General features: G+C 41.9%; 1 protein-coding gene and 1 long non-coding RNA gene across 4 annotated transcripts in view; one reads left to right on the top strand and one right to left on the bottom strand.

Moving 5' to 3' along the window:
• thrab (thyroid hormone receptor alpha b) overlaps nucleotides 1-12,021 on the top strand; it is a 139,634-nt gene that overhangs the window by 115,057 nt on the left and 12,556 nt on the right. For all 3 annotated transcript variants that reach the window (XM_034107045.2, XM_034107047.2, XM_034107046.2), the window contains 5 exons: nucleotides 3,813-3,874; nucleotides 4,324-4,380; nucleotides 8,001-8,101; nucleotides 9,658-9,805; nucleotides 10,547-10,752. In XM_034107045.2, the coding sequence (XP_033962936.1) occupies nucleotides 3,813-3,874; nucleotides 4,324-4,380; nucleotides 8,001-8,101; nucleotides 9,658-9,805; nucleotides 10,547-10,752 (574 nt within the window). The remainder of the gene's footprint in view (nucleotides 1-3,812; nucleotides 3,875-4,323; nucleotides 4,381-8,000; nucleotides 8,102-9,657; nucleotides 9,806-10,546; nucleotides 10,753-12,021) is intronic.
• On the bottom strand, nucleotides 8,378-11,915 carry LOC139435857 (uncharacterized). Its single transcript, XR_011645070.1, has 3 exons — nucleotides 11,893-11,915; nucleotides 10,474-10,584; nucleotides 8,378-8,482 (listed from the first exon to the last, which is right to left on the bottom strand). It is a non-coding gene; the product is annotated as an uncharacterized lncRNA (long non-coding RNA).

Here is a 12,021-nt window from a genome sequence, read left to right as displayed (position 1 = left end):
GTGCTGGAGGCTCCGCAGAGAAAGTACAGTATGTGCACGTCTCTGTGGGGTTGGCTCAGGTTGCTGCGAGGCACAGTGTGTGCGGGGACGTTGTAAACTTGCCGGTGTGTCGCAATTCATGTCCCGTGTAAGAGCTGCAAATTGAAAAGCGCTCTGTGGTACGCCTGCGTTGCACAGGGCGTCTTGCCCCGACCTGCAAACACTCACATTCCATCCAAAAAGATGAAATGATGCATGATGTTTTCCCCCATGGACAGGCGTTGTTGTATCTTCACCAAGTGGCCGCAGGTTCACCGGCTGTGTGATACCATTGCAGAGCTTGTTGAGCTGCATGCTTTCCAGCGGAAGCTCCTAAACCTAAATGTCTTTCTGTTTGTTCAGAGTTTTGCTCCAAGCCATCCTGTTAGACATGAAGTAAATCGTTTTTCATACGGAGGTGTATTTGTACCTACTGTGTTTGTATCTATGTCGTTGTCTGCTTGCGTCTTCGGGCCACTTGACACTCTTTCCACTCGGAGCTTTTAAGTAGTGAACAGCACTTCTGGGGCTCTGCCAGGAGTGATTAGCTCTTTTTATAGCTGCCAGTATTTTCATTAGTGCTATTTTGGGATTTATCTTAACAAAAGCATAGGGCTTATTCAGAGAACCCTGATTCTTAACTTCATTATTGTATCATTGCTCTGCCAAATATCTGGGTTTATTAGCTACACAGTGTAACATGCGTCAGGTGGTGACGCCTATAAGGGACATGTTGTTGACTTCCAGGGAGGGCAGATGCTGTGGTTGTTGTTGTTGTGACAGAGACCTGAATAAAGCGTTTCTGCTGTTCTCTAGTTTGCCTATGTTTCCATCTTTAACTACATACTGCCACATGGGAGGACTGCTCTGCCACAGAGCTGTCAGTGTGAAGCGTGTCGCCTCCAGCTGCAGTGTGGATTGATGTGGAATTGAGTTGACAGAGAGAAGGGTATTTACCTTCAAATGGCAGTCGGTGAAATCCCCACCTTGTCTTTCTGCTGCTTTGACAGCTTTACTGACGTCTCCTCAGCCTGTACTGACATTGATGTCTCTCCCCACTATATGAATGAGAAGTGTCATGTTCAAAAGCTCTCGGATTTCTTAACCTGTTATATTGTGAAATAACCACCTCGCAACTATCGGTGGTGTTGTGGTGAGCAACCTGAATCCCGTTGTTACATCCCATCGTGACAGGAACAGTATATCCTGTATTTGAGATAGTTTGCGAATAAGATGCTACAGGCACAACAATCAGGATACTCTCGACCGGTCGATCGCATGGCATTGAAAAAACATTTAATTTATTTATTTTTTAAAGTTAGCCTATCATCCATCCTCACTATGGCATGTGCCACTTGATTGACGTGCAGCCGCCATCTGAGTTGTATTGTGCCGTACGGGTTCATGCCGTTATGAAGGGGCCTCACCTCCTCATCTGAAGCGCAAATGCGGCGCACTATAATGCGCTTATGCTGCGCAATTAGTGTAAGCGTGCCCCCCCTGCTCTGACCCATAGGCTTTTTAAGAGATAATTGAATGCCTTGCTAAGCTGTCTGGTGCATTCTGAAAAGGGCAAAAGGAACCATAACTGAGAACAAAACAGTGCTATAGTTGAGGTTAAGGTTAAATGTGAAGGGCAGTGGGAATTAGCATTTAAGCTCCATTACAGCAACTTCTGAATTTAACAAGCAATTATGCTTCTTAGTTTTAAAGGGGCAAACACTGCTAAGTGGTGTGAGATATAAAGACATGTAGAGTTATAGGAGAAGAAGGAAACTGTTGTTCGTTAACAAGCAAAACAAATGTTGTCAATATGACCTTTTAAACATAAGGGGGTATTGTTCACTTTGCCTTAAACCTCTTATCATTAAGCATGAAAACAAAACATGTTTTTCATGTACTGAATGACTCGAACCCATGTTTTTCCATCTCTTAATCCCAGTTTAAATGAATATTGTGAAGTGATGATTTCCTATATAATCAGAGGTGTCAGTGTTCATGCTTGATCTTCAGAAGGTGAGTTATCCCATCATGCAACTGAAATAAAAGAGGTACTACTGTACAGCTGGGACCATATGAATCAAACCTTTAGAAATAGTTTGCGTTCTCTTATTTTATTTATTTATTTATATAAAAATCACTTTAATGTATGCTGAATACAGGGTCCAAAATTAGCAGCACTGCAAATGCCAGTAAAAATCAACGTTGCTGTTTGAAATAAATACGATCAGTCGGTTTCTGATGTAGGCCGACTTCACTTAAAACTCACAATAACACAGAAGTTGAACACGTCAGTACCATCGGGGTGTTTTATTAGACGATTATTGAATTGCTATATACTGTATACACAGAGCCCAAAATCACAAAGTGCTTAAGTATCTAATGGGGAAAAGGTATAACATCAGAAAGAGCAACATTAAAGGGACATGTCCTCCAGATAGTGAGCAACACACTGTACCTCAGCTCCTAACCAGTATTGCATTTTAACACAGTGGACTTTCCTTTTCTATATGGTGTGAATGGAGCCTGCTCCCTCTCCTGGAGCTGGGATTAAAGGGCTGTGGGGGGGGGGCTGGGGGCTTCGGGAGTGTCTGAGAGCAGAGAGCCGGACTCTTGGGATTCTCAACACATCGAGCCCTGGCGAGGAGCACTCACTGACTCTCTCACATACTCTCTATTCTGAAATGCCCCCCCTCCTCTACTTAACTCTATCCCTCCTCCATCTCAGCGCTTTCATAAGTCCCTTCAGAGCAGCCAGTTCCCATCTGTGCTTTACATGCCTTTCACATAGCGTCAGTGTGGTTGGAGGTGTGTGTGTGTGAGTGCACATGCTTTGAGAATGTTGCTTTGCGTATGCTTGATGCTTAATAGACTGTGTGTTACATCTCATTGTACCAGCCGTCCCGTGTGTATGCTAATAACTGGAGTGCTTTGGGGGTTAAAGTCTGTTTCCCACAATATGGCTTTTTTCACCAATTGGGGTCGGGAGCCCCTTTTAGGAGAGATCTTAATCGAGAGAAAGAAGTGCCAACGAGGACACATTCTTTCTTTGGTCTGGAGAGCTCCATCACACCGGCACACAGTGCTGCTGCTGTTGATGATGATGATGATGTAAGATGGTGTAATGCCCGATGAGACTAATACAGAAAGGTTTGTAAAAGTCTGTAAGGCTTGTTATGAGCTTATCAGACCTGCTTGAATTAAAGGGTTTTTAGATTTGAGTCTAGATAATATACCCTTCCCTTCGTGTGCACGCACTCACACGTTGTTTTTGTCTGAAACATTCCTGTGCAGCCGGCACCGGGATCTGATTCTACTAATGGTGTTATACTAATGCCGCCGTAGCCTCGTCTTTATCTGCAACCGTGCAGATGTAATGAAAGCATTAGACATGCACGCACAGCATTAGAATGTTGATTAAGAAGGAACTATTTAAAACAGCCCTACTGAAACTGACTGTTTCCTTTATTTGTGTGTGCCCTAACTTGGACCTCAATTACATCTGGTGTAACATTTGATCTTTACCTGTACAAAAAGAAATATGTATTTGCCGCTGCGTGGTGTAAACAAGCATTCTCCTCAGCCTCATGGAGAAGTTGACGGACACGTGAACAAACACGACATGTGTCCATTCAATCTACTCTCTTGTTCTTTGCTCGGCAGTTTGAGTTAGCAGGAACAGGTGGAACTAGATCCCCTGCGACCTTTGGAGCAAATGTTTTCTTTTATATGTGGCCGATACATAAATGTATAGTGTATTTACATTCACTCATGTCTGTTTTCCAATCTTCCAGGTGGTTCAATGGCCCGAAAAGGAAGAGAAAGAACAGCCAATGTTCGTTGAAGAGTATGACTGGTGAGTAACGGATGACTGGTGTTTTGATTTGGAGAGAGAGACACTTACTAATGCAGCTCTGAAGTGGCAGCGAGGCAAACAAACCTTCACTTTCGTACCTGAAGTGTGAAGGAAGTCAGATTTGTTTTGAAAGTCTCTTTAGAAACTCTCCTTTTAGAGAATAAAAACTCTCCAAATTGCAGCAGGGAACCATTCATTTTGAAAATCGCTATCCCAGCCATTTCTTCAGCTATATTAGACACATGTATATAGGAATATTGTAGCTGTCGCCACAGTGTATGCGTGCAGTTGATTGACTGCACAGAAGCTAGTAATACATGATTCATTGCTGCCTTGTGTACATTACGCTTTTCATTTGTCACCTCCAAAAGAAAAAATGTCAAACATCTTGGTATCTGTCATCAATAAACGAAATACTTTTGCTCTGTCTGCTTTCTTGTTGGACGCAGCACGTTGTCTGAGTGACAGCTCCAAATCCCCCGAGCTGAAAGAAGCGAATAAAGACGGTGAGTGAGAGTGACGGAGTTGGAAGGGTGGGAGGAACACCAACACAACAAAATGTACAGGATTGTTGAATTGCCACTTATAAAAGATATCTTCCAAGACCATTCCTCTCCACGTGTTTTCCCTCCCTGCAAGCTGTGTGTCTGCCTTTCTGCATCACTGCTGGAATCTTGTACCATATTCTACCTGCCACGGTCTATTTGAACTGGAAACTATGACAACACGTCTGCCCGGTTGCATTAGATCAGATTACGTGCTCTGTCATGATGTCAGCGCTTTCCTGTGGGAGACACTTCCAGGACACTAAAGATTCTAAAACATGCTAAGATATTGGTCAATGTTTTAACCACTGCTCATAATACAGATTTAGTGAAGAAGCATATGTTTTAATAGATTTCATTAAAGCAAATATTCATTCTGTTATGATTTTGCAGAGGTTTTTAACATAAAGTGACCACTACTGAGATATAATTAATGTGAAAAAATGCAGTTGCAGTTCTAGTGTTGAATGTGATAAATGAATCAATTATTTTGTGGAGAATTATTCTCCATTCAGTATTTTAGCGTCTTTCAGCTCTTCACCTTGGTTTTACGGATTTAGCTTTACTGTTTTGGTTCATCTTAATCATGCCAGATATTGTTTTTTGCTATTTGAACCATCTAATATGAATATACATGAAATCACTTAGGGTTTAAAATAGTTAATAAACCTTCAAAACACAGCCCCGATGTATGTAATCACTGTAATTGGGCCCTTTTTATTAAAATAAATGGGAAATATGACTTTATTTGTGCCAGTCAGGAAAGGGACAATCGACACAGCAGCAGAAGGCTTCGTAGATTCCTTTTTTGTTCAAAATCCAGCTTCTGTCCAGTTTTCCCATGCGCTGACGTCAATGTTTACAATCCTTAATATCACATCACTGCTGTTTCTGTGTTGCCACCTCCGAGAAACCAATCCTGAGACCCCTTCAGGGACCCGACTCATACCAGCCTGATTTACACGCTTTGATTACACCAAACGACAGATGTTGTGTGAGGGGAACTTGTGAAGACCAAATATTTCACACTAGAAAAACCCCCCTCCCTTCCCCTGTGTTCAGTTGGTGGAGGTATTGCGGCGGCCGTGGCGGCGCGTGGGGCGGGCAGCCAGAGCTGCAGGGGTATTGATTTGGGCTTGGCTCCCAAACACAGTCCTCAGCAGACTGGTTGCACTGGAGCTTTTCCTATATGATCGCTCTCTGATGTCCTACTTATCTTTCCTCCGGTCTGTTTCTCCTCCTGTCACCTGTGCTCCTTTGGCTGCCATTTCTCTTCCTCCTCCTCCTTCTTTTTCTCTCTTTCCCACACTCCTCCTCTTGCCCTCCCCCCTCCTCCTTTCAAATCTGTAACCACGCCAAAAGGCAGAGCCCAACTGACACCGCCAGTCACAGCTCTCACCACGCCTCGGTATACACACATGCATTAGCATATATGTCATGAGACCGTCACTCACACACACACACACATGTATGTAGAGACTACAAAGCTCTGCCTGTGTGTGTGTGTGTGTGTGTGTGTGTGTGTGTGTGTGTGTGTGTGTGTGTGTGTGTGTGTGTGTGTGTGTGTGTGTGTGTGTGTGTGTGTGTGTGTGTGTGTGTGTGTGTGTGTGTGTGTGTGTGTGTGTGTGTGTGTGTGTGTGTGTGTGTGTGTGTGTGTGTGTGTGTGTGTGTGTGTGTGTGTGTGTGTGTGTGTGTGTGTGTGTCGTATATCTTGTGAAATGGCTGTAAATCTGCTGCTTCCTGTGTCTCCGTATATGCTCACTCCCTCAGTCTCCCTGGTCTTTAAATGGAAAAAGAACAAACTGTCCTATTCTGGAGTTTAACGCAGAGGGACGGCTGCAGAGTGGGAAAGAGGAGCGCAGAGAGAGAACTATCCGAATACTGTACATTTTGTTCAGCCACTAAAGTTTATGGAACCCATATACCTTGTAATATATGTAGCCAATTCTGTTTGGTTAAACCCAGTTATATCAACGTTACTCACCGCCCTGTAGTGTTGTGACCGCATTCATTTGAGGCTCGCGAAGAGAAAGTGGAAACTAAGCTTTCTGTCTGTAATGAATTCAAATGATAGAGCTGACATAAGCTAAGCATTGTTCTTATTATAAACCAGTCGTGAAGAAGAAAGCTTGAAGAACTGAAATGTAGTTGTTGTTGTCCCGAGTTCATTAGCCTATTACATTTCCATCAAATCGAGAGCAATTCAAAATGATTTGTTTGGTTCTTGCTACCAGGACAAAGAGAAATAGTTATCCCTTTGTTATTCTCTTTTGTTTACATTTAAATCACTGAATCCACCTTTAAAATAAGTCACATTTTAAAGATGTGAAGTGCTTTCAGTCCCATAACCATTGTGTGGATGTTACTTTAAGTGTCTTTAAATATTACCGAAATGTGTCTTGTTTTCGAAGTTGAAGAAGCTCGGTGACTTTTCTTGTAAACAAGCTATATTTTTAGATTCAGTCATTTATCAGCTACAACAAATGTTTATGTTAAGGCATAATAAATATATAAATGTATAAATAAATACTAGGAAAATGGAAAATAAGCTCAAGGACATATGTGAAGGAGTATTCATAAAGACAGAAGTGATGATATATCTAACTTCAGTTACACAAGGCTACATCATTATTCAACCGTGGATATTGTGTACCTGGGTCTGGGTCTGCCTCGTCGCATTAAATGTTGCTACTAACAATTAGTTTGGACATCATGACCTACTTTCCTTAGGTGAAGGCCCGGTTTACACTCTGCTAAAGGAAAAAGGAATTCAAATGTTTACTTAGCATTAAGAAAGCTCTACCGGCCTTTATCATGGCTGCCACTTACATACTTCCCGTCCTTTCACTACATTATGCCACTGAAGCATATGTTTGCTATCATTCTTCTTCTTCACGGCCTTTACTGACACATACGGCATATCAATGGCGCCAACTGTCAATCAGTGGAATAGCTTGACACCAGCGTATGATGTCGTACACGTCCTTGTGCACCTGCAGGGAAACAAACAAACCGAGGACCCACTTGTAAAAACATTGGGCTTCTACAGAGTCAAACACTCCACAGGACCCTTTGAACCTGTTACAGAAGTGCTGATTGTGTTGCCCTGCAGGTCGGATAGAGAAGTGGCTCCAACTGCTGAATGTTAATGTGAGGATCACGTTCGAGCGTTCCAGAAAGCTCCTCCTAACATTGTGCTCTTTTTCTACATGACTAAATAAATATGCTTTTTCTTTCTTAATTCCAGCCAATGGATACAATAACATATGACATCTGAAAATAACTACGTGTGTCCATTTGGAAGCTCGTTATATCATCTGTGTAATACAGTGAAGGAACAGTGGGTGGCTAGTGTGAAGTGTTTCCACAGACAGCCGAGTGGAAATAATGTGTAGGAGTTTATTGGGTGGGGTATGTTGGCCGGCTGGAGTGGAGCTTAGCAGTAATGTGAATGTGAAGGTGAGGTGGATTTAGTGTGAGAGTGAGAGGATTGGTGTGTAGAATAGATTCAATGTTTAAAAATGTATAATTCATTTAACTCTGCCTAACATCTGTGCCCTTGCCCACTTTCTCTCTCTCAGGGTACATCCCCAGCTACCTCGAAAAGGATGAGCCGTGTGTGGTTTGTGGCGACAAGGCCACAGGCTACCACTACCGCTGCATTACCTGCGAGGGCTGCAAGGTACACACACACACACACACCAAACGTTTCTGACACAGCAGGTTCATAACCCTCATAATATCTGCCAGAAAACCTGATGTGAGGCCTCTGTTGTCAGATGCTTCTACTAACTCATATCTACCACACACTCTGAAGCAGTCTCTTCAAAGTCAACACACAGCAAGGTCAAAGACACATTGTGTACAGCCACGGAAAAATGATACATACACATATTTATATAAACCTGCCAGTCTGTCTCATCAGCTCTCACCTCTTCCAGTTGTCTTCCTCGCTGTCACTCAGGCTCTGTTCATGTGTGTTTCCAATGGCGTGTTGTATCTGAAGGCCTTGCATGTGATGGTAATCATTGATGTAGTTGATGTATGATTGATTGGATGACATCTTAGAAAAAAGTATATTTAAACACATCAGATTCCTGCGTTAAGCGTAGCACCCAGTCATGTTAAGATATCCTGAACATGTGATAACGCCTGCATTTAATTGCAATTTGAAAACACTTGATCGCACCTATAATCAAACCCAATAATAGTAATTGTAAAGTCAAAACATTTCCTGATTGAAAACATTATTTCGATAATTCATGAACATGTCAGTGACTGTAATATCTTCCAGTTGGATCAACATGAACGTCTGTATCATTACTTATTTTGTTGTACTTTATTATCATACGCCTTTGTTTAAAGTTGTAATAATATTATTATAATTTCATTTTACAGTATAATGTAATGATATTGAAAAGTGTGCTTGTTTTATCGAGTAAAGTGTATGAGTTCACGATATAATTAATGTAAGCCGACTGAACTCAAGGCTTTATGTATATTTAAAGTACACAACATATAAAGTGGAGACGTTTAGACTTTTTAACTCAACAACCCTACCAGAGGATTATGAATAGGGATCCTTTCATGGATTTTCTATTTGTAAAGACGGGGCCTGTCCAAAAGTATCACCGCTTTAAATTAAATCTAATTCCTGGGTACTTGTATTTATTTCCTGATAGACCAAAGTTAGCCTCACCTTACATTGAGAAGGAGACAGTGAAAATGTCACTCAGGACATTGTATTACATTACTGGTCAGGTTATTACATTATTGGGTTTTATTACATTATTAAGTGCACATTTATTATATTTTCAAGTTTTACTGCATTTTCAGGAAACATTTTACATGATTGGCTGATACAAGGCCTAATTCATGAATTTAAAATGTCCAGCTACGGTTTGTTTGATTCCTACGCTGTTGCCTTCCAGCAACTACAAGGCTCAGTTCATATTTACACAAAGTGCCTCATTGGCTAGCAAGTCAGGTACAGAACACATTCCATTAAAGATATTTTTCTGATTGTGTTTTATCACACAGCAAAAGCAGAATTGGTAATTAAAATGTCTCAGCCAGCTTGTTATTCACACTGCAACAAACAGCAATATGTGGTCGAGACAACGTTTTTATATATTGTCTCCTGGCTTCAGCCTCACACTTGTCCTTTCAACGACTTTGTAAGTGGCTCTCTCCCTCAATCTCCATTAAATGCCGCTGCCCCTCGCTGTGTGTCTGCAGGGCTTCTTCCGTAGGACCATTCAGAAGAACCTCCACCCCAGCTACTCCTGTAAGTACGATGGCTGCTGCATCATCGACAAGATCACCCGCAACCAGTGTCAGCTGTGCCGCTTCAAGAAGTGCATTGCCGTGGGCATGGCCATGGACTGTGAGTGCTATGCATTTATACACACACACAGACACACAAACTCACTCACACAGAAACGAGTGATTACAATGTATAAATACACGCTGGATAGAATATAAACGTTCTCTGTTCCAACTCTATAATGCATGATAAACAAGTGCATTATAATTAACCCATACCACTGTATAATCACAGTTCATAATGCTTTTTGCAATACTTATAAGCATTATAAACATGTTATAAGGCCAAGTACCACAGTGTCGGTGTGAGACCAGCAGTTATGAAGTCTTACCATACTTTGATTAGTTATTACAAAATGTTATTGTTGACAAGACTTATGTGTGTTTATAACTATAGTATACAGTTTACAGTAAGCGCATTCATTCTGTTAACACTTTCTATGACACCCGTGTCTATGATGTAATTAATGTTTGGATTTCATCGTATGCATTACAGACATGGGTGTGGTATAAAATGTTACCGTAAGTTGTTAATTAATCTGAAAGTACACATTTCAGATTGTGTTTTAAAACTGTTGCTTTTTTTTAAAGAAGGGAGTGGTGCAGAAGGGATGCAGGGGACATAAAGATGTGAGGACTGTATATAGAAGCGTTGTGTAGAACTTTATATGGAATCTGCATCTCTAGACGATGTGCAGACGTTAGGCAACGCGCAAACTAATTACATACCTCTTCTATGCTTTCTTCCTCTCCCTCTTTCCCCTCCGGGCCTTCTCCTCCATCTCCCCTCATCTCTTCGCAGTGGTGCTGGATGACTCGAAGCGGGTGGCTAAACGGCGTCTGATTGAAGAGAACAGGGAGCGACGCAAGAAGGAGGAAATGGTGAAAACCCTCCAAAACCGTCCAGAGCCCACTGACAGCGAGTGGGAGGTGATCCACCTGGTGACGGAGGCCCACCGGCACACCAACGCTCAGGGCGCACAGTGGAAACAGAAGCGCAAATTCCTGGTAAGAGGAAAAAAACTGCCAATTAAAGCGCTATTTACTAGTTATTTTATTATCAGAACAGCATTGTTTACCAACTAAAACGTTCCACTTTCTGTACGGTTACAAGGTGCCGTAGCAGCAAGTTTACGGACATGTTTTAAATTGAATCAAGTTAACTTCTGACAAAATGTTTAATCATCTATTTCAGATTTTTAAATGATAATTGTGGTCTTATTTGTATAGCTATGGACCTATTTGACCACCTTGCACTTGCCAATTTAATGTTGACAGACAAAGATTTTAGATAAGTTGTAAAACTGATACAAAACTATGCCCTGTTTTTGTGTTTTCCCCTGTTTTTGTGTTTTCCCCTGTTGTTTTACCGTTCTCCTTTGAAAGCCAACTGGTTGTCTGAGAACTCAGCTGGTAATCTGTCAAACACAATGTTGACATGTAGAACAATTCCCCCAAACTAATTTCAACCCTATGGAAAAGCTGTTCTGCAGATCAGGGGATAAGGCTGTGTTTATTAAAACGGCGGTAACAAGCACTCAGGACTTGTTGACTCTGTTTAAGTGCAAAAACACTCCAGCAGCTGCCACAGGGTGATTTCACACTGGAAACGATGTAGTGCTGCTTTAGTGTGTGTGCTTCAATGTTCCTGCTTGTAACCCCTTCAGAACCTCGCAACGGGCGAGTTGCATAATATCCTCACACAAGCAAACATTCTCAGTCACAAATGATAAGGTTTCATTTGATCTCGGTGAGCTGCAGCTCTTCTTTTTTTAAACAAAGCTGACTGCCATAGTAGCTCTTTCTGACTTCTATAGCTCTGTTTGTTGCTCTCTTCTCTGCAGCGTTTTGGGGGGTTTATTCATCTTAATCCTTCTGGGCTCATAACCATCCTTAATTCCCTTCATAGTTTTCTTTCACATGCTTTTTCACTTTAATCCCCTTCCCAACTTCACTTTATTGTTTCCTCTCTCTCTGTGTCTACACTTACTTTCCCATCTGTTGCCTGTGGGCTTCCTCCTTATCACAGCCAGAGTAAATCCTCAGTTATGAGCACAGGGTTAATGTTACGGTGTGTGAAGCAGGCAGGACCCAAATGCAGATTAAAGTGAACATTCCTTTATGTCAAGGCTATAACAGAACACTCACCGGAGACTTACTCACAACACAAGACGAAGCGACAAAGACAGACAGAAAAACCAGAACTTAAATCCACACAAGACTAATCACACAAACAAGACACAGGTGAGGAGGAAGGAGAAAACACAGGGACACCAG

This window comes from Pseudochaenichthys georgianus, chromosome 19 (genome assembly GCF_902827115.2).
Source record: "Pseudochaenichthys georgianus chromosome 19, fPseGeo1.2, whole genome shotgun sequence".
Taxonomy (NCBI): domain Eukaryota; kingdom Metazoa; phylum Chordata; class Actinopteri; order Perciformes; family Channichthyidae; genus Pseudochaenichthys; species Pseudochaenichthys georgianus.
Note: the sequence above shows the minus strand (reverse complement) of the source record. Positions and strands in the feature narration are given on the sequence as shown.